The 22,381-nt window shown below is 52.5% G+C and overlaps 4 protein-coding genes across 4 annotated transcripts; 3 read left to right on the top strand and 1 right to left on the bottom strand.

Moving 5' to 3' along the window:
• Positions 1-4,834: 4,834 nt before the first annotated feature.
• UHO2_05194 (uncharacterized protein) lies at positions 4,835-11,665 on the top strand (the record flags this gene model as incomplete). The annotated part of the gene is made up of 1 exon (XM_041556196.1): positions 4,835-11,665. One exon carries the CDS (start codon positions 4,835-4,837, stop codon positions 11,663-11,665), a length of 6,831 nt encoding a protein of 2,276 aa, XP_041412130.1.
• Positions 11,666-14,842: 3,177 nt separating this feature from the next.
• On the top strand, positions 14,843-17,472 carry UHO2_05193 (related to CRZ1 - activator of stress genes; the record flags this gene model as incomplete). Its single annotated transcript, XM_041556195.1, has 2 exons — positions 14,843-15,523; positions 15,616-17,472. The coding sequence occupies 2 exons, from the start codon at positions 14,843-14,845 to the stop codon at positions 17,470-17,472; spliced, it is 2,538 nt and encodes an 845-aa protein (XP_041412129.1).
• Positions 17,473-17,755: 283 nt separating this feature from the next.
• On the bottom strand, positions 17,756-18,850 carry UHO2_05192 (uncharacterized protein; the record flags this gene model as incomplete). The annotated part of the gene is made up of 1 exon (XM_041556194.1): positions 17,756-18,850. The coding sequence occupies one exon, from the start codon at positions 18,848-18,850 to the stop codon at positions 17,756-17,758; it is 1,095 nt and encodes a 364-aa protein (XP_041412128.1).
• Positions 18,851-19,643: 793 nt separating this feature from the next.
• On the top strand, positions 19,644-20,646 carry UHO2_05191 (putative PRE10 - 20S proteasome subunit C1 (alpha7); the record flags this gene model as incomplete). The annotated part of the gene is made up of 2 exons (XM_041556193.1): positions 19,644-19,712; positions 19,963-20,646. 2 exons carry the CDS (start codon positions 19,644-19,646, stop codon positions 20,644-20,646), a joined length of 753 nt encoding a protein of 250 aa, XP_041412127.1.
• Positions 20,647-22,381: the final 1,735 nt, after the last annotated feature.

Raw genomic sequence — 22,381 nt, 5'->3', positions numbered from 1 at the left:
CACATGACTTTGAGTCACATGACTTCGAGTCACATGACTTTGAGTCACGTGATTACCATCTATACCCTGAAAGCGGTTGGCTCTCTTTCTCTGCATGTTCCCGTGGTTCGCAAGCTTGTTGCCGATGCAAACAGCTTTCACCACCACTGCAACCAGCTTTCACTAACACTGCAACCATGCAACCATGCATGCCATCTCGTCACGCCGCTTCGCTTGTTTCACTTGGAAAGGGCGCCACACCTTTTGGCCTGCCATCATCCCACCTTGCCAATGCTTAAAGGTGGTGCTCGGCTAGGCTAAGACTCGAACTGGACCGCCTCCATGGATCTTGTCGCAACGGCATGCATAGTTTCCACTATCGCGCTGACGAGCTTATTTTGAGTTGCTTCTTCTCGCATCATGAACAGATTGACTCGCTTAGCTCATTCGCTCTCGCCTCGCCTCATGACAGAAGCGAGCGCAACCTTACGTCGTTCCACACGGTTGTTAGGTGTGGAGTCACCACAGCAAATGTCGATCCGAGATTGCATTTTGATCGGCTTCGAAGAGCGAGCAGCCTCTGCAAGCAGTAAGAGACAATATGGCAGGCAGGATTTTTGGACAGGTCAAGTGAGCTAGCTGCCACACTCTGTGCGAACAACTGTCCTTCTCTGCTCCCAAAAGAGGATAGCAAACATTTTCGCCAGCACTACGTTGATGCTGTGGAAAGCCCTTTCCAGCTCAAGTGCTCTTGACTGAACACTCCTGGCTTCCAGGCAAGAGGGCTGTACATTCCATCAACCACAAGCCAGCCTTTACCCCACTCATTGACCCCAGTTGTCTTGTGCACCCAGGCAGCAGCATGCTGTCTCTCTTCCTCTGATGCAAATTGCATGACCTCATTGTTCAGCTCAAGGAGGCCAGCAACTGTGCAATCAGGGTTAGGAGTGCTATAAGATACAGCCTTCCCTTGCAGCACAAGTGTTTGTAGTGCTGATCATCGCTTGATAATAGTTGTTGGTATCTGGACCACAATGATACCAAACTAAGTAAAGAGTAAGATGTAAGCAGTCGTGTGCCTGAAACCCGAGATTTACTGGATCAATTGATTTCAACCAGTTTCAGTGAGTGCTCTTGAGTATGCACCTGTCAGCCAACTTTCACTGAGACTGCTTGAAGGGTTGTTTGTTCAGCAAGTTTCAGCTAACTGCTGTGAACACTTGGTTCAGTGGTAGCATGGCACAGTCAGCTCCTGCTTGCTGCAGAACACTTAGTGTACTTGATGATAATTGTTGACTTGACATGATTGTTCAAGGTGTTGACAATCAGACAGTGAATCAGTGAGGAAAGCCCAGACCACAATATGAGTACTGCCTTCAGGGAGGTAGGTATCTGGACCACAGTAACTACTGCCTACAGACAATGTCAGTGAGGGGTGATACAATACACCTGCTCAGATTAGCAGCAACAGCCTGTGATTGCAACTATGTGATGGAACAACTAAATATACATTACAGTTAGGGTATAGTCAGTTAAGAATAGAGTGGATACTGGATCCACTTGTTTACTATGCTGGAGGGAGCCTATATATAGATATATATATATATATATATATATATATATCTTAATGCCATGGTGTTGACTTTGCCATGGCCTTCTCCTTGCAAAGATGTGGCCCCTCTGTCCACTCCTGTCTACCTTGCTCCTACTCCAATCCTACCCTTCCTGCTCCTACTCCCCCCTTGTTGAAGCAGTGATCTTCCTATGTTGACTTCATTGTGCTCAGGGATTCTCTCCCACCTCATCTGGTAGCAAGCTCCCTTGTCCCCTGCTCCCAGTGGTTGAACCTGTGATCTTGGTTGAGCAACCTCATCCTGTTGTGGGACCAATTGGTCTGCTTCATCTTGGGCCAGTTTCAGTGAAACTCCCCAGGTCCCACTGTCTCAATTATTCTCAATGAGGTTTTGCCAGGGCTTGCTGTTTGACCATTCTCAATGAGATTGGCTGGATCCCCTGGGTCTTGACCAGTCCTGCTTCCTGTGCACTGAGCTCATTTTTGGCAGCTGTGCAGAAATGCATGTTTATGGTCTCTGCACTGGCCCTGTGACATTCTCCTTGGGCTGTGTGGTTGATCTTCTTGACACTGCCCCCTTTTTCCTTGTGGTTCCTATGCTGGTCTCCTTGGGCTGGCTCCCTTCCTTCTCAGTCAGTGACCATTCATCTGATCCCTAACTGGTGGCCTCCCTGACTGTGTGACCATCCCTATTGTCCTGCTCCCATCCATGCAGTCTTCCTTGTAACTGGTTCCATGTGATTGTGAGCATGTCCCCCCCTGTGTGGTAACCTACCACATGCTCCTGAGCTTGGATCCTCTTCTTGGCTGAACTTGGGCCCTCTCCTTGCATGTGAAAGCCTTCCTTGTGTCCTATCCCTACCCTTGAGTAATGGAGACCTACTCTACCAAGCCTCCCATTGCTTCCTTGTATTCCATTGATCTTATTCTGTACCAATGGGAACTTCTTGCAGTGTGTTTGGTGAAAGCAACCTGATGAGTGTGTTCTGCTTGATTTCCACAAAACCAATTGAAAAACCACAATGTGGTTGATCTCCCTGGAATCAACTGGAAACCTGTGTTATGGTTGATTTCACATTTTGTGTGCTTTTTAGGCACACTTCATCTTGATCTCTTGGGATCTTCTTGTGCAGGCCCTATGACATCAACCTCTTTGATCACTGACCTCCTCCTCTCCTTGAACAGTGTGTTGTGGAGTTGAAAGCCATCAGAAGTAAGCCTTCTGGTTGCTTTCAGTGAAAGAGTTGGAAAGGAGCATACTTTGTTGAACTCACCAATATCAACCAGGTCCACCTAACTCAGGTTTCAGATGTGCAACTGCTTAGAGATGATTGTAATGAGGTTGAGAATGTTGGCACCTGACCACATGAAGTTCTTCTTGGCTGTAGCAGATTGAGAGGCTCAAGTTGGAGAGGAAGTGTGGATGCCAGAAATGCATGTAGAACCAGAATGAGACAGTGCAGGCATGTTTTTTTTTTTTTTTGGTCTGAGTGGCAAGGGGTGTTAGGTGTAGTGTGCTGCAAGGTTGGCTATGCAGCAGTGTTGAGAGAATGATCAGTGGTGGTGGTCATGTTGAAAGAGAGTGAGCAAAGAGTGACAAGGGTGGGGAGAGGGAGAGAAGGGTTGTGGAGTGAACTCCATTCTTCACTCCACTCTGTGTTTTCACAATACCATCTCCTGACCTGTGTTTCTTGCATTTGGCACAGGTTATGTAAGCATTTTCGCATTTGAGCGGAAAAAAAAGAGAGAAGAGCTCAACTGCTTTCCCGAGATTTGGATATGAAGAGCCAAATGGGTGTTTGCGCTTTGCCTGCAGCTGCATCAGCTTTGTTGGTCACCGCTTGCTGGTGCTGGTGCTGGTGCTGCTAGCCAACCAGGCCATTTCCGCGAAATTGTAGGGATGGAGGGTAGGGATGGAGGATAGGGATGGATGGCATTTTTGCTGCTGAGCTGCCTCAAACGAGTTCTTGGCATGCTTTTCTATACTTATACACGTCTCTTTCTTTTTCTTTTTCTTTTTTCTTTTTCTTTTTTTTTTTTCTTTTTTCTTTTTCTTTTTTTTTTTTTTTTCTTTTTCTTTCTGAAGTGTTTGAGCTCGTTTCGCCTGGTTTCGCCTGGTTTCGCCTGGCTTGGTCTCGCTTCATCTCGCCTGGCTTGCGCTTTGTCTGTGTCGGTTCAGTTCATGTTGCCCTGTCCGCCTGCCCAGTCTGCCGGCCTGCAAAATAGCAACCTGGCCTCCACTCTTTCTCTCTTTTCTTTCTTTCTTTCTCTCTCTTTCTCTTTCTCTTTCTCTTCGTCTCTCTCTCTCTCTCTCTTTCTCTGCGCGCTTAGGGTTAGTTTGCTAGTTTTTGCTCAATAGCGATTCTTCGAAAGAAGCTCATACCTTGCCTGCTCCGACATCGCCATCTTCTCGACTCAACCCCACCATCCCTTTCCATTGTTGCCCATTGTTGCCCATTATTGCCTACTGTTGCCTTTCAACGAGCTTATTCACCTCTCTACCATTTGCGCTTCGGGCAGCAACGGATTTTCACCTTCTTCTTCTTCTTCTTCTTCTTCTTCATCTCTTCGCCTTACCCATTGTCAATCCATCATCTCATCCGACGACCAGCGCCTCAATCTCTCTCATCAGTAGCCGCCACCTGTTGCCAACCCCTGCCGCGCTCCTTGTCAACCCTTTCGCGTGATCAACAAATCCAATTCAAGCGGTGCGCGTGCGCAACTCGCCCTTCTTCATTTCACCTGCAGCAACCTTTGTCATCCTCAAAGTTGGTTACGGACCAAGCGCAGCTTGAGCCTCTCATCCGCTCTTATTGACATCGCTCCCGCCTGACCAAGCGTCATCATCATCTCTGACGATTTGCTGCATCGCTTTTCCTTTCTGCGCAGTAGTCAACGTTGCCGTCACGATTCCATCTTCAGGCTGCTCTTCACCATCCATAGGCTTCCGCTCGTCAAGCCAAGGACATTCAGTCCTAGCTGCCACTCTAGATTCTTGCTCGGCACCGTCACAAGTCCCTCTGAAGGCTTCTCAACACCTTTTCTTGCCCTTCCACACCACCTCTCGGCCTCATGAACAGCTCAGCCTCTGCCTAGAGTCATTCTTGTAAAAGTCGGCTTACATCTACATTCCGCCTCCCAACAGCTCAGCTCAGATCAAGCCCGACTCTCCTGCGCCCGCCGACAAGTGTCATTAGTCTCTGCCCAAGCTATCAAACACAGCCCATTAGCCACATTCTTACCGCCCCTCTCGATAGGTTCAGCAAGCACCGAGCTGCGCAGATGCGCGCGCCCTCGGCAGAACCCATCGGCCCCATGGCGGTGACTGCTTCTTCTCCATCCCAGCCTTCGCATTCATCAGCGACAGCGCTCTCGCAATCTAAACTGCATCCCGAGGCGGCGGCGGTCCATATTTCGTCCGCCTCCTCCTCCTCCCAGTCGCCACACACCGACGACGACGACTCTCTTCCAGCCGCTCACCAGACCCCAACCCCATCCTCTTCCACATCACCACAGCCCAAATCCGCCAAGATGCGCATCCCATCCTCAGATGTAGACGACACCAGCAGTATAGGCTCCAGAGACGCTGTCTCCGCTGCTGCCAAAGTCCACATCAAGAGCGGCATCTCCTCACCTCGCTCCTCCGTATCCTCCTCGGCCGCCGTCCGACGTGGCGCTTGGAGAGCCTTGGGTGCTGCCTCCTCCGCTTCAGCCTCTCGTAGCTTCACACATGCCTACCGCAGGTCTTATGCTTCCTCGAGCTCATCTGATCACGGCACTGACGACCTTCCGGCCACTAGCTCGAGCCTGCTTGCATCGGGCGCTGCTATTCCTTCAGCACCTAGCCCCGCAGCTAATGACTTTTCAGATAGCGAACCGGGCGAGGGCGAGGGCGAGGGCGAGGGCGAGGGCGAAAATGGCTACCAGGACAATCCGCAGGAGCTCAACGTTGCCGATCATCCCGCCTGGCACAGAATGCGCACTCAACCCGATGTTGCTGCCCCGGGTACCCTCAGCTATCTTCCTTCTGTTCCGCCAAAGGCTGCGACTCTTTCGGCGGTGGAGCCCAGCGCAAGCACAAATGCAGAAGCGCAACAATCATCCACCCCATCTTGGCAAAAGCCAGCCCCAGCGTTTTCGCATCCCTTCCGAGATGCAACATCGGAACGCAAAGCAGCGCCTCGAGGCCCATCCGACAATGCCTCTCAAGCCATCCATGTCAGCAGAGATACAAAATCAGCCGCTTTTGCCACCACCACCGATCAAGATGACACATCTCTCCAGTTTGTCGAGGCTGGCGCCTACGACTGGGCCAATTTTGTTTACGCATATGCAAGAGGCAGATGGAACCCGGGACTCATACCGCAGCCACCAGGGCAATCGACAGCCGTTCCTGGTGCCAAGGTGCTCATCAACACCGTCAACGATCCACCGGCAGACGATATCGCATGTGCCAATAACCTCGTCAACACTCGCAGACCGTCTCTCGAGTACATCCTGCCCGACCCCGAGCAAGCCCCACCGTCCGCACCCATGCCCATCGTCTCAGAGTTTGGTCCACAAAGCCTTCCCCTGAGCTCCCGAGGAAGCGCTGATGCGCACACAGACGCTGGCGATTCCAACACGGTTGCTTCTCTTCCCCTTGCTGAGACCGGCTCAGCGCCGATCGCCCAAAGCTTCGACAAGACTCCTATGCGCCCCCATACGCTCGAATACATTTCTTCTCCCAGAACGGATGCTTCCCAGCTTGAAGCTGCCCAAGCTACTGGTGCTGCTGAACCCCAGCCCAATGCCACAACCAGCAACGGCATTGATGCCAACATCCTCACCGCCCTTCGAAAGCCTTCAGCCAGTATGTCAGCGGTCTCGCGCCTCCGAACAAGCGCAGATCGAGCAGCTCTGGCCGACTCAAAGCTTCATCGACACGCCCACCATGCTCGCTCAGACAGTGCAGAAGAGGGACACTCTCCGCAGAGAGCAAGAACCGTCCCTGGAGCGATCCCATCCACCGGTGCCCAAAAGGACCTGCCTTCGCAAGCAGATCATGCAGGCTTGGCCTCCGCTGCCCAGCTCCAACATACGCCATCGAAAGTCACCCGCAGCCAAAAATCGGACTCGGTGCTTGAAGCTGCCAACGATACAGCGTTGCCTCGAACCACATTCCCGGCCGACGATCCACGCCATCCGATAGTCAAGACACCTACTCGCGCTATTCCCGACCCTCTGAAGGACACCACTCCTGTACGCCAATCAGGCTCAGGTAAAGATGCAGCAGCAGCAGCAATCTCCCCGATGACAATGCCCATAGCTGGAACGACAGCAACTACACCAGCACGGAGCCATAACAAGCTTTTGCATGGCAATGGCAACGAGTCGAGCAACGTGTCAGCTGCAGCACCCGCCCTCGCTTCTCCCCACAAGGAGAACTCCGAGTCAGAGGGGCTCAACAGGCCTGGACCGACACCTATCCAATCCACTCATGGCCCATCAAAGGAACCGATCGCCTGGCAGTCGGCGCCCGAAGGTCTTTTCAGCTTCGCAGAGACCATGCCACGCCAGGCGTCTGGCAACGATGGTGTTGAGCCAAAGGCCTCCTACTTTAATGAGCTCGCACTCGACAACGTCACTGTGGCCGGCTTACGTCGCGCCGCTCGGAGAACGAGCATGGAGAGATCGGAGAGAACCGAGTTGGGACGCACTCAACTCAATGGACGTCGCGCCTCGAAAGGTCTGTTGGTCTCGCACAGCGCCAGCTTCCCTGGCAGCTCACCTCGCCCCTCGTTCTCGGCAGTTGGTGGACCGCATGAAGGTGTCCAGCCGCTCTCGCATCTGTCCATGGGTGGTGCCACCTCGAGCTCCGGCACTTCTGCTTCCGCCTCTGCCTCCACCAGCAACGGTCCCACTGTCAACGTAGCTCACTTTGTCGGAGGCAGACACAGTGGAGAGACTCGCATTGATTTACGCGGCACGGTGACCAGCTCGCCCCTTGCTACAGCCAGAGATGTGGATGACAATCCTAATGCCGCTCTTGTAGCACACGACGTTAGTGCAAAGGACATATCACTAGCCGCCAACGCAGCCGCGCCACCGAGACCAGCCATGTCTAGCACAACCTCGCAGCGCATCCAGTCATATTTGGCAGCGGGCAAACGTGCCGAGATCTTCTATCTTGACCACGGCTACCTTCCATCCATCTTGCCACCCCACGAAGAGACGAGACTGCATGCACTCTCTCGATACGGTCCACCCAAGATCGCAGGCAACCCCAACTTTGAGCGGATCGCACACCTGGTCAAGCTCGTCTTCAACTCGAAGCTCGTGCTCATCACCTTGGTGGGAGAGAACGAGCAGATCTTTCAAGCACAGATGGGTGGAGGCGGTGAGATCACGATTGCCTCGCTCCAAACGCTTGCTGGCTCGCGCAACTGTTCTTTCTGCTCGCATGCCATCTTGCAGAACAGTGACGAGCCGATTGTCATTTTTGATGCAGCTAAGGACTGGCGCTTCTCTGGCAATCCGCTTGTCAAAGGTGCGCCTGACATTCGCTTCTATGCTGGTAGCCCTCTCCGAACCTCGGACGGCTTCAACATTGGCAGTCTTTGCTTGATCGACGACAAGCCACGCACCGAATTTGGACCGCGCCAACGCCACACGCTCAAGGAGTTTGCTCGCGTTGTGATGCGTGAGATGGAGCTGTTGCGCGACAAGATCCAGTTCAGCATGCGAGATCGCATGCAGCGTTCCGTGGAGCTCTTCACTAAAGAGTGCTTGGAGATGGATTCCGAGGAGGGCGAGAATACTGCAGTCGCCTCAGTGCAGGGAACGATCGGCACGCACAGAGTCTTCCAATTGGCGGCTAGGAGCATGCGAGAAGCCTTGCAGGCCTGTGGTGCCGTCATCTTTGACCTCTCCCACTTTGAGCTCATCGATTCCTATGAGAACGACTTTGCCCCTGCTGATCTGGGCACGGGCACGAGCAGTAAGATCTACTTTGCCAATCCACTTTCCTCACAAAACATGGGCACGGCAGCTTCTGGACCCAACAACACCGGTGCTGGCTCCAACCTCGGTCCTGCTTCCGACAACGGTGACACTGCTACGGCCAGCGATGCATCTACCACACCCAGCAAGAAGCGTGTTCGCGAACGCAACTTTGATGGTTCCACAGGCGCCGAGACGTTCAGGTCTCCTTGCAGCTCACCTCTGGCAGATCAGAGCGCCAGAGCAAAACGAGTGCCGCCCATGAACGTGCTTGGAGCCAGCGAAACTGACCATGTTCCGCCTGAACGTACCGAGTTTGTGCCTCTCAGTCACCACGTGCAGATGGCCGAGTTCTTGCGCCTCAACCGGACGGGCAGGTTCTACTCGTACGCTCCGCCACCTTTCCGATCGCTGCTTCCACATGGTGTTACCGGCCTGCTGCTGGTACCCATTTTCGGCCTGAACAAGCAGCCGTTTGCTCTGCTCTGCGCATATATCACCAGCTCAGGGCGTTCGATTGCGCTCGAGGAGCTGCAGGTGAGCGGTCTGCAGTACCTGCGAGCGCTCGGCATGATTGTGCTCAGCTCGATCCTCAAGAAGGACATCATGCTCGCAGACAAGGCCAAGAGCAACTTCATTTCCAACATCTCACACGAGTTGCGCACGCCGCTGCATGGTATCCTTGCCGCAGCTGAACTACTTGCAGAGACCCAACTGAACTCGACGCAAGGCTCTTACCTCGAGACGGTGGAAGCGTGCGGCAAGAGCTTGCTCGAGCTTGTCAACCATGTGCTTGACTTTACCAAGCTCAGCGGAAACACTCGACAAGGTCAGAGGTCGGCACACAGCAAGAGCAAGTGCGATATGGTCAAGCTCATCCAGGAAGTGTGCGAAAGCAGCTGGATCGGCCAAATGGCAAGGCAAGTGGAAAGTGCATCTTCTTCTGGCATTGGCAGTGTTTACGCGCCGCCTACAGAGGCAAGCGGAGCAGCAGGTGGAAGCATGGTTCAAGCACGAGCACGTGCTGCGCGGAACAACAAGGTGGAGACGGTGATCGACATTGCGCTGCGAGAGGATGGCTGGCTGGTCAATTGCGATACGGGAGGTATCCGACGTGTACTAATGAACCTGATCGGCAACTCGCTCAAGTTCACCTCGGCTGGTTTCGTCCATGTCTCGCTACGTGAAGTGCAGAGCTCCAAGACGCATATCATGATCGAGCTCTCGGTCACTGACACGGGACGAGGTATCTCGCGAGCCTTCTTGGAGGAGCAGCTCTTCCATCCATTCACGCAGGAGAACCCGCACGGCACGGGTACAGGTCTCGGACTCTCTATCGTCAACAGCATCGTCCAATCGCCTTCGCTCAACGGCAAGATCGACGTGTGGAGTACAGAGGGAGAAGGAACCGAGATCCGCGTCACTTGCGAGCTGGAACTGTGCGAAGAGGAGGATATGGAAGGACCGACGTACAAGCCTGCTGTCAATGTTGATCAGAAGTACAGCGTCGCGCTGCTCGGCTTTGACGAGTCGCGTGGTGATCAGGATTTGCGTCTTGCTCTCGAAGGGTACTTGCTCAACTGGTGGGAGTTCAAGCTTTCGGAGCAGACGAATGCCAATGGCCACGTTCAGCACAGCGATGTCCTTGTCGTCAACGACGAGATGAAGCTGTTGGAGGAGATCAAGAGGCAACGCAAGGGTCAGTTGCCTCCCGTCATCTTCCTCACAGCCAGCCGTGGCGAGGCGGACACTGCCAAGGCATGCGAAGACTACCATGCAGCTGGGGGTGTCGCGCGCATCCTGTTCAAGCCTGCCGGACCGGCCAAGTTGGAAAGTGTGGTTGACTTCTGTTTGCAGTGCCTCGAGCGTCAAGAGTGCGGAGATCCTGTTTCGTCGGAGGAAAGCAAGCCAAGCACGCCTTTGCCATCGCCGAGTGAAGGAGGTGCGGCGTACAGGCAGATGGAGCAGGGCGATAGCTACTTTGCGCCTCGTCAAAGTCGACCTGACATGCATAACCATGCTGGTCACGAGCTTGGTTCTTTCGAGTCGACAAACTCGCTCACACCACGAGCAGAGGGCGAGACGCCCGGTCGGATGAGCGACACTGGGGATGCTACAGCGAGGCTGCAGGAGATTCTGGCGAGAGCTCCAATGGCTCGGGCAGACTGTCGCTCCAGGGAGCTGCGACGTCCGACTCTAGAGCCAGGAGTAGATCGAACACGATCGTACCACATGTCGCCTGAACCTCCCGGCTCGAGTGGTTGCAACTCGTTGATTCGACGACACTCAACCGAAGCACGCATGGACACTGGCAGCGAGGAGGCAGACGCATCCACTACCAAAGCTCTGAAGCCGAGTCGACCTTTGCTGCCTGCACGAAGCATCACGTACCACGAACCTCGATTGCACAAGCATGTTCTTATGTCGCCCCTGGTCGGCACTTTGCCGGGATGTCGTGATGGAGAATCTGGCGGCGACTCGTACTTTGAAGGGATGGCTACAGCTTGGGCGCCGCAAACACCTAACACGCCCGGCTCGACGATCTCATTGGAAGGAGGAGATGGGGCTGTACCCAAGAGTGCTATTGCTGGCAACAGTCGCATCGGCGCAGGCTCTTGGGGCCTCTCTTGCTCGGACTCTGGCAGCGGTGCCTCAGGGAAACGGATGCAGATTCTTTCTGTAGAAGACAACGCGATCAACCGTAAAGTGATCGCAGCGTTTCTAACCAAACTGGACGTAGACTTTGTCGAAGCGACGAACGGGGAAGAAGGAGTTGCTCAGTTTGCGCGATATCCACCTGAGCACTTTGATGTGATTCTGATGGATCTATCGATGCCAGTGTTGGATGGAATCGGTGCTATCTCTGCGATACGGAAGATGGAGCTTGAGAGATACAATGCGGATGTTGGGAGGAAAGGTGGAAGTGCAGGAGTGGGAGTGGGAGCGGGAGTGGGAGCGGGAGTGGGAGCGGGAAAGCCTTCAGCTAGATACAGGACAAAGATCTTTGCGTTGACAGGGAGGTCTACAGATGAGGATAAGAGAGAAGCTTTCCAGACTGGAGCGGACGGGTATATTGTCAAACCACTGAGCTTCAAGGTGCTAAGCAGCTTGTTGCGGATGTTGATGGGCTAGGCTTGGGAAGGGTGGAAGGAGGAGCAGGTGGGGATGGTTGGGGATGGTGGGGATGATGAATGCATTAGCATAGTAGGAGCAACTTGACTCTTGTCGGATAGTGGATTGCATAGAGCTTTCAAGTAGTTGTCGAGGTAAAAGTTTTGGTTTAGTCTGTTTTGCAATGTTGTTGCATTTGTTTACACTGGTGCGTCTGTGAGATTGGGAGGTGTTTGTTGGATGGCAGATGCGATTTGAAGGAAAGCTGAGATCAAGATCAAGCTTGGAATGCTGCATGGAAAGACAAGAATGTGGCACAGATAAGAAGGACCTAGCTCGTTGCTGGTTGATGAGATGATGTAGACGTGGCTCAAGCGCTCCGCATAAGGATAAGGAAGAGTGTCTGGAAGAGGCGCGCTGTACAAGTCAAATGAGGTGCACTCGGGTCTCGAGGCTCGAGCTCATAGCGCCAAGTTGAACGTTGGCGGTGCTTGGGCGGCGCTAGCAGTATTGCGCACGTTCTTGCTTGCTGGAAAGATGACAAGTCTCATGCACTGGTGGGATAGCTAATAAAGGTGGCGTCAAAGTCAAGAGCGATCTTGGCTAAAGGAGGAGGATTGAGGGTTAGCGGAATTGTTGATATCCATCTGAATTGTCATTAGTTGTAGCATACCGCTTCAGACAAGATGGCCCAAGAACTGGATGCTAGTAAAGCTTGCTTGACTACCAGCGGCTAACTTTGGCTTGAATGCAGAGGATGAGCTTCAGTTGTATTTCTGAGCTACCAAGACGATCTTTATTGTGCTGTAGTTGTTAAAGAGTATTGCATGGTATCTGATGTTAGTCAGGAGGTCGATGATCAACCAACTAATACCAAAATGCCAAGCACGGTCTAAGGTACGCCATGGAGGTTCGAGACTGGATATAAGTTCTAGTATCTAGATGAGATGAGATGAGACGAGAACGATATGATTGCTGAACATGTCCATTCGACGAGGGAATAAGAATAGAAACAGTGCCAGCCAACTTGTTTGCGCTGAGAATCAAAAAAGAAAAAGAAAAAGAAAAAGAAAAAGAAAAAGAGAAAAAAAAAAAGGTTGAAATTTCGGCTGATAAAAATGATAATAAAAAGGCCAAAAAAGGGCAATTTTCTGCTTCCGAACTTCACAGAGAGAGGCAGAGGGAAGCCGCAGATGCAGGTCGCGCATATTCATCCCGAGCCAACTGCAGATTTCTTTTCCTTTTTTTCTTTTTTTCTTTTTTTCTTTTTTTTTTTTTTTTTCTTTTTTTCTTTTTTTTTTCTTTTTTCTTGCTTCGGTGGTTGCTGGGTTAAATGCGCCGTGTGCTAGCAGCGACTGACAAAGGCAACTCTCTTGCTGGTCAAGGTTGGGGAAGAGAGGATGATGGAAAAGTGGAGATTTGAAGCTTGCGTTCCTGAATTCGGATGAGCGTTTTTCAGTTGTTTAGTTCTGAGTGGCGGTGAGCTGGAAAGGGGAAACAAGTAATAATAATAATACAAGCTTGCTCGCTTGTTGCTTGCTCGCTGCAGTCCAAAAAGGGTTGGAGTATTTCGATTGCTCCCTCTCGCGTTGGTGTAATTGCAATAATAATTTCGCAATTTGGATTCCGCTTTTCGCAGCTGAGTTGACATTTTCTTTTTCTCCAAATTTCGTCTCTCTGAGCTCAGCTGTTCTGCCCACATGATCACCACTTTTAGCCGGGCCTGCCAAATTGCCTTTGCTTGACTGCTCTGCACACTACACACACACATACACACATACACACATACACACACACACACACACATACACCCGCTCACACCCGCTCACACCCACTCACATTCGCTCACACTCGCCACTCTCTCAGCCCCCTCGCCCCTCGCCCCTCGCCCCTCGCCGTCCTTATTGTCCATCTCTCTTCCCCTTCTCGGCCTCGCTCGAGAGTTCTTCTTCCCAAAGAGAGAGAGAGAGAGAGAGAGAGAGAGAGACAGCGTTGGCTTTGGCCTTCCGGACGATAATCTTTTTGCAACACCGACGTTTAGAGATCTACACTTGCTCCTCCTCAAGGTCAAAGCAAGACAAGGCCAGAAGGGTGTGCCTGCTTGCTTGCCTCTTGTTCTCTGCAACGACGCCGCCGCCGCCGCCAGCTGCTACTGCTGCTGCTGCTGCTGCTCCTCCTCCTCCTCCTTGCTCATCTTTTCACAGACGTGCACCCGAGCGCCGCTTCCCCCTCTCCGTTGCTGTCACTTTTTGCTCACCTCATACCCCAATGCTAAAGTAGCCCCGACACGCCCTCCCGCCCAAAGCTCAGCCCAAGTCTCTCTGTCTCTCTCTGTCTCTCTCTGTCTCTCTTTCTCTCTCTCTTTCTCTTTCTCTTTCTCTTTTCCAACGAGATCAACAACGCATGCGCATGCTGGCTCTCCTCCCAACCTTGACTTCTCACTCCATCGTCATCGTTGTTTGCACCTCTATCCACTTGCTCCCTCTCCAACGTCCTTTACGATCCGACATCTTCACCAAGGGCACCTCGATAGCTAGTTAGCTCATACCATCCACTCATCGCCCTTTCTCGGCGTCACATTGTGATTGTCATATTGAGCTGCTGCTGTTATCACCTGCCGACATCACCTGCTGTCATCACCTGTCCACCTTTTCAGCATCACCTGTCCACCTTTTCAGCATCACCTGTCCACCTCTTCAGCATCACCTGCCCATCTCTTCAGCATCACATTTTTCTTTTTCTTTTTCTTTTTCTTTTTCTTTTTCTTTTTTTGTTCTTTTTTTCTTTTCTTTTCCTTTTCTTTTTTTCTTTTCTTTTTTCTTTTTTTCTTTTTTTCTTTCTCTTCGATCTCTAAAGTCACTATCTGCTGAGCACGACCTCTTGGCAATCCCACCCTAGGCATATATCATAGACTTTTCCCTCTCTCACCGGAACATCTCTGCTCAGCATTGTGGTTGCCATCGATCTGGTTGCCATCGATCTCTGTTCTGGGCCTGTCGGAAGATCCGATCTGCTAGTGTGCAAGTCAGTCAGCAGACCGACAATCTGCTGGTCATCTTACCATCTTGACCATTTGCCCTCGTCCATCTCACCATCCACTCCACTCACCATATACTCCACTCACCATATACTGCACTCACCCATTCACTGCACTCACCCATTCACAGGCTCGCACTCAACTCGAGCCAACAAGCTGCAATGACCTCCGTCTTGTCCACCGTGCGCAGTCACTTTCCGCAGCCCGGCATGTCAAACGATCCTCGTTATCAATATGTCGATCTCACCAGAACTCTCTCGACTCCTCCTTCCTCTTCTTCCTCTTGCTCTTCCTCCCTCCACCAAGCCGCAATCGCCTCGGCTTCCTCTAATGCCATTCCCTCTACATCCATACTCGCGCTAGCAGCCGCCGTCACCCCAGCAGCCACCATCTCCACCAACACCAATACCAACACCAATACCAACACCAATACCAACACCAATACCAACACCAACACTAATACCAACACCAACACCAACACCATGTCCTCCGGTCCAGCCTCTTCCGAGCTCAACTCCCTCTCTCAACCCTCCCTCATGGCTTCCTCAGCTTCCGGTTCCGATCCCAGCACGCTCTATTCTGCATCTACAATACCTACCTCTCGCGCTTTTCACTTGGCTTTGGGCGGCTATCATCCGGTATCCTCATCACTGCCAGACCTCTCAGCCTCATGCCCGCCCGAGCGACCTTGCTTCTCCACAACCGACTTTGATGCCGCTGCATTTGCGCCCATCTTTGCCTCTTCCGCCACCGATACAACGCTATTTGATAGCTCATCGGCGCCCCTCTCCTTTCCTGTTCTCCCCGCATCGCTTCTCGATGAGGCGCCAGAATACGAATACGTAAGTACCACTGCACTAGGCTCCTTTCGCCCTCAGCCTAGTCCAAGTACTAATCTCTTCTATCCGCCATCCACTTTTTTCCTTCTTCACAGTCTGTCCACACCCGCATGAACGTCTTTGAGGCATCCGACTACGGCATCCATCTCCCTTCCTTCACCTTTGCTCACGATGGCACTCCTATTCTCGACAGCGCTACAGAGTATGGTCTCTGGTCAACAGGCCTTGGCGTCGGTGCAGCTGATCTCACTGCCTCCTCCGCTTTTGCCTATCCCCAAGACGACCTGGCTCCCATCCAGACACAACCAAGAACCGCCGACTTGCACATTCCACAGTACAAGTGCAACCTTGACCTCTCCACCCGGCCTGACGAATCCTTTGACCTCTCCACCCGGCCTGACGAATCCTTTGACCTCTCCACCCGGCCTGACGAATCCTTTGACCTCAGCTCCGACTCGCTTCTTGCTCCACGCAGCAACATGCCCCTCGCACCAACCACTCACAACCCCGATGCACTCCTCAGCGCCAATGCTGCCAGCATCTCCCATTTCGCAACAGGCTCGTCCGCAGCAGCCTCATCCGCAGCAGCCTCATCCGCAGCAGCCTCATCCGCAGCAGCCTCATCCGCAGCAGCCTCATCCGCAGCAGCCTCATCCGCAGCAGGCTTTGCCGACAGTGCTCCCTCTCTACTTCCACCTTCAGCCAGTCAGGTGCAACAGCGACAACCACAACAGACACAGCGACTCCCACTCGATACAGATGACATGTACGATTCCCAAGCGGGTCCATCGCGAGGCTTGCACAGGAACCGAGATGCTCTCTCGGCCAATAACTCTCCTTACCGCCGAAGTCGTCCTACGCTCCAGCCTCAGCGTAGCTTGGTCAACATGGCTGCCACCTCTTGTCTCTCTCCACCTGGCTTCAACCCTGAGCTTCGACGTCTCTCGACCGGCGCAGGCCTTGGCGGCGGTGCTGCTCGAGCTCCCAGCCGCGATCCAGTGGTGCCTAGTCAGAACGTCGGTCGCGCTCGCCTCATGAGCTGGCAGGGCGGTCGCTCCTATCCTGGCCAACAGGATTGGCAGTCCAACTTGCCTGATCCAAATAGCGGCATCCGTGCCGATCCTGGCTTTGCCCATGGCATGCCCGATCCCAACGGTATCGCCATGCTCCCTGGTGGTGCCAACGGTGGAATGATGCACCCCTCCCGATCCTATGCCCATGGCGTCCATCCCTCCTCCTCCTCTTCCTCCTCCTCCTCTGCCAACTTTATCTCCCATCACGGCATGAACCCACAGGCAACCGACATGATCAACGCCCTCGGCGACGCCATGGACGCACGCATCGACCTCGACGGTATTGCCAAATGCCCCTATCCCAACTGCAACAAGACCTTTGCCAAGAACCGTTCCTACAACCTCAAAGCTCATCTTCGATCCCATTCGCAACTCAAACCTTTTGCTTGCAGTGTCTGCCCACGTGCCTTTAGCAGGAAGCATGATCTCGAGCGACACAGTAGGGTGCATTCCGGTGACAAGCCTTATGTCTGCGAAATTTGCGGTAAAGGTTTCCCAAGGAGCGATGCTTTGAGGAGGCATTGGAGAGTGGAAAAAGAGTGTGGTGATAAAGCGGCCGCCTTGGAGGCTAGTCAGAGTTTAGGCTCCGCTTTGGGTGCAGATGGCTATGGCGGGCACGAGAGGAGTCCAGATCAGCAGAATCATCATTATCACTATCCAGGGCAGCAGCAAGAGCAGCAGCAGTCGTCAAGTTCATCGGCTGGAGGCCTCTACGCACAGCAAATCCAGCAGCAGAGACCGCAACAGCAATTTGCTCAGCCGATCCAACAGCAGCAGCACTACGTCGCTCAGCGATGGGATCCTGCTCAACAGCAGCAGCACCACCAGCAGCAGCAGACACAACAACAGCAACAGCAGCAGCAGTTGAGACGAGCTTAACGCTCTCCTTACCAACGCTTTGTTCCCTTGATACCCCTTTCCTTGCACGCCCGACTGGGCCTTTGTTTGCTTGACTTTTCACGGTTCTTCTCGCAGCCATTGGTTTGCTTGTTCTCGATTCATCTTCACATGTCAGCTCCTTGTCATTGTCATTTCCAAATGCTAGGCTGCATCAACACGCACATCACATCGAGCTTTCGTTGAGAACAAGTGCGAGTGCAAGAATGTTTTCAATGAGATGCACAAATACAGCAGATGCAACCGGTAACCGCTAATATTTGTCTTAATATCGACTACGTTTGGCAGGAGGAGCATCATCGTATCCCGCACCTCCTCGGCCACCGTAACCTCCTCCACTCCCTCCGCTTGGACCTGTTGGGTAATCTCTATCATCTCTCGGCCCTGCTCCTCCGTATCTTGGCGCAGCAGCAGCACCACCACCACCATAGCCTCCTCTCGCACCACCATATCCACCATCAAACCCTCCTCTTGGAGCACTGAATCCGCCTCTTCCTCCTCCACCACCAAATCCACCTCCTCTTGCACCACCTCTAAACCCTCCACGGCCACCACCACCTCTGAATCCTCCCCTTCCGCCCCTAAAACCACCACCACCGCCAAACCCGCCGCCAAACCCACCGCCCATAAGAGGAGCTGTCTCTACCGGCTCTGGAGCCTTTTTCGGCTTCCTCGCATTCCCCCCTAATCCACCTCCAAGTCTGGTGGGTTTCCAATCTTTAACAGTTCTTCCTCTTTCAACATCCACCATTACGCGCCTGCCGTTGATTTTTATGCCTTCTGCATCTTTATATGCTGCTTTCATATCTCGTTCACTCTCATAAGCTATAAAAGCGTAGCCTCTGGACTTGCCTTGTTTATTCCTGATCAGAGTAATCTGTTGTATGGGACCATAGACCTCGAATTGCCTATGTAGATCTTTTTCTGTTGTATCATATGATAGCCTCGCGAGGAATAGAGTTTTGTAAGGATCTGCGGTTGCATTTGCATTTTGATTCGGTTTGTATGTTTCGAGTCCCTTGGTTTTGATAGCTGCTTTCTCGGCGCGGGTTTTTTCTGCGGCGATTTCAGTCAGGGTAACGGGTGCATGGGTTAGGTTTGAGGTTGAAGTTTCTACTGCGATATCGTCGGTTGATGTACCTGCTGCAGCTGTGTCGGATGCAATGCGTTCAACGGTGGCTGCTACACCCGTTAGTGGTGTGCGAATACGGCGGCGATGGGAAGACGAGAGGAGAGAGGCGTCTTTCGTCAGCGGTGTAGCTGCTGGATTCCGATCATGCCGTGAGATCGGTGCAACGTATTCTAGTGGTGGTCTTGGTGCGAATAGTCGGATGAGTGAGGGTGGGAGCAGGTGGGTCATCTTTGCAATCGTCCAAGCCGAGGTTAAGGGGGCAAGGCGTACAAGAAGCAAGATTCAAAGACGTATTGTTTTTCTTTTCTTTTCTTTATGTGATGCCGGTGCTCTTTCTGCGATGTGGCAAAGTGAGCCTGGAAGAGAATCTTGTAGTCGTACAGCAAGCCTGAGGAGAGTTACTTGTGTGCCAGTAGGGCGTTCGATGTCTCTTGCCGACGTAAGGGAAAGATGTGTCGTGTTGTCAAGTGTCATGAGCGTTTGGCTTGAAACAGAGCTTCTTCAACAGCGAGCTTCTTGTCCGACTTCCGCGTTTAATTTCTTAAATTTCCGAGCAGTTCCATAGATCTAACATTCTGAAAATCCATCCTAAAATCTTCAGCTCAGTGTGGAGTTGCGGTGATCGACTGACCTCAGCCTTGAAGCAAAATGGCAGGCGAACGCGCAGGCCAACGAAGCTACGCACGGTTGTCTTGCTTGCTCTCCACACCAAGAGCAACACTTAGGCACAACTTGCTACTCTTTGCTATTCACACCTTGCTCTTCACACCTTCAACGCCCACACAACCTCAACACCACCTTCCCACCTTCAACGCACTTGCATTCAGGTCGAGCCTTCGCATACCTCTTTGACAATACATACTCTTTCCTAGCTTGCAAACGCTACACTACGCATCGCAGCTTCGCATTCACGAAACAACCAAGCAGGCTTCGACATTGTTCAGCTAGCAGAACTCTCTCAGCACACAGACAGGCCATTCGAGCATAGCAAGGATTGCAGAACTAGCTCCAAGTTGTAAAAATGGCATCACAGGGTACCGGATACGATCTCTCGTCGAGTACTTACTCGCCCGATGGCAGGATCTTTCAGGTAAGCTTCAACTTCAACCCAACTTGACATTAGGATCGCCATGGACGTGCAAGGCGCCTGCAGACACTCAGCTCTCTTGTTCAATGTAGAGCTGCTCCTCCTCACTGCTCCTCCTCACTGCTTTCCGACGATGGGAACGGCATCTGACATTCTTCTTTTCTATTTTATCCCAAATATCGCCCGGACCTCGACCTTGCTTGCTTTCTTCATCTCCTCTCCTCTTCATATCCTCTCCTCTCCATCATTGCAGATCGAATATGCAGCAAAAGCAGCAGAAAACGCTGGCACAGCCATAGCCATCAAAACCAAAACCGGTGTCGTAATTGCCGTTGAAAAACTCGTCCAATCCAAACTCCTCGTCCCCGGCTCCAATCGTCGCATCTTTAACGTAGCCCCCCACATCGGTATCGTCTCAGCCGGTCTCATCGCCGACGGCAAACATCTCGCTACCCGTGCACGCTCAGAAGCAGTCTCTCATCTCGACAACTACCGTTTCCCTGCCCCTGTCAAAACTCTTGCCGATCGAGTAGCGTACTACGTTCAAGCATACACACTCTATTCTTCAGTGCGACCTTTCGGTGTTTCGGCGATCATCGCTGGTATTGACGACACTAAAGGGCCTCAAATTTACATGATCGAACCCTCGGGCGTGTTCTGGGGCTATAACGGATGTGCAGTGGGAAAGGGGAGACAGTTGGCTAAGACCGAGATTGAGAAGTTGGATCTCGAGAATCTGACGATGAAGGATGCAGTCGATGCCGCTGCCAAGATTGTTTTCAAGGTGCATGACGATGCCAAGGATAAAGACTTTGAGTTGGAGTTGAGCTGGGTTGGGCCAGAGAGTAACGGTGTCCATACCGCCGTGCCCGCGGATCTGAGGGCTGAGGCGATTAGTAAGGCTAAGGAAGCCCTGGATGATGAGATGGAGGACTGAAGGTCTTCGCTCACAGTGCAAGGCTTTGCATTTCTGTCGTCAATAGTGGTATAGTGTACAGTAAAAGACCTTGATCTCAGCTTGGCTTGGTTTGACAGACTGTGTTGGCAACTGGAACCTTTTACAGATTAGCATCTCCTATAGAGACTCATATCAACACGATGCAGTTTGAACTACTTGATCGTCGATCTCGCCCGTAAAGCGAGTAAGGGTTATCGTAGCCCCCTCGCAACAGAAAGCCGAGCTGAGATCTGCGATCTGTATTTGAATAGCTACCCGAAGTTTCCAGCGAGCGTGTCTTGGTCGTCTCTTGTTCAATATGTTGAGCTGTCTCGAGCTGTCTCGCACATCTGGCAGCATGTGGAGAGTGATTGTTAGCGTTCAGGAGTGAACGGAAGCGGTGCCGTGACGCACGTATGTTACCATCCTAGATGACTCGAATCGTGAGGTATGAGATGAGGTGGCTTGACTTGGTTGTGTGAGCTATGCGATAGGGAAAGCTTGCGCTCGAGCCGATTCGGCGCGGCGTGGATTTAATCTGTTGTGCGCAGTTTGCGCAGCAGGCTCTTCTTCGTAACGTCCTCAGCGGCACGCTCTGTGCCTGTCTCTGCCCCCCCCCCCCTCCGAATTGACGCCTGTTCCTGCCCTGAAAACTGACGCGGAGAAAGCTGGAATGCGCATTCTATCCGTTCCTGTCCGAATTTCTGAGTTCCTGGCGCATTGCCGGGCAGCGTCGACACCTGTCACCCTCAAAACCGATCCGCCTGTCATTGCACTGATCTCGTTTGCCACTCGGAAAGGAAGCGTTGCCTCCAACGAGTTGCTTACCTCGCTCTCGTGCCTCGGTGAGTTCGCTCACGACCTTGTTTCCATACTGCGTGCGTCTGTGCGAGATTGGGATGCACTCCGAGTGCGGAAGGGATTGGTGTTGAGAGAGGTGTCTACACCAACCCTCGATTCGAACAGCGATTGAATAACTTCTTGACACATCCGCCGCTCGATGGATAATGCGCAACAAGGCTCAATTGAGGTTCTGCAGTATAGTGTTACCGTCTTACAACCGCTTCCTTGGGAAGACCTGTCAAAAAGATGCTCTGTCAGTGAAGCAATCGTCGTGAGCACTTTGCACTTTTTCCCAGGCCAAAATAGACCTCTGTTGAACCATTCGAGGGACCAATTTAACTTGGACAGCGAGCACAGACTTGACTGTTTCCTAGAGGGAGAAGACTGTTGAGATGCACCTGTCAGAAGACTAATCTCCATCGTCGACTTAGATACTCACTCGTTATCTCGTTTCACTGAGCCAGCGCAAGCTCGCTTGTCAGATCGTCTGTCCGAGGGATGAGCATGTTGACACGTGTCCCTTTCGATGAGGTCCGTGACAGGAGTGCACAAGAGTGCAAGAGAGAGAGGGGAGGGAACCGTTTCAGGAAGGCAGTCGTGTCCATTGACGAGAGAGCACTGCGGAAACGCTGAATCGTGTTACTCTGACGAGGCGAGTCTTGAGGTGATGTATCCCTCGAGCGGCCCGTTCCAGCAGAGCACAGTGCGGAAAGACCTCGATCCTCTGGGACTTGCCGGTCTCCTGTGTTGTCTTCGATTCAGAGCTGAGTCGAATGACGCTGTCAGACGGCTCCTGCGCTCGATATCGCTCGATGTGTTTCACTCCATCGATGGAACAGAAAGCGCTTTACGGTGCTGACGTATAAAAGTGGTCAGAGGTATCAGCAGCGTC

This window comes from Ustilago hordei (assembly GCF_900519145.1).
Source record: "Ustilago hordei strain Uho2 genome assembly, contig: UHO2_contig_12, whole genome shotgun sequence".
Lineage (NCBI taxonomy): Eukaryota > Fungi > Basidiomycota > Ustilaginomycetes > Ustilaginales > Ustilaginaceae > Ustilago > Ustilago hordei.
The sequence above is the reverse complement of the archived record's forward strand: the minus strand, read 5'-3'. Positions and strand labels throughout refer to the sequence as shown.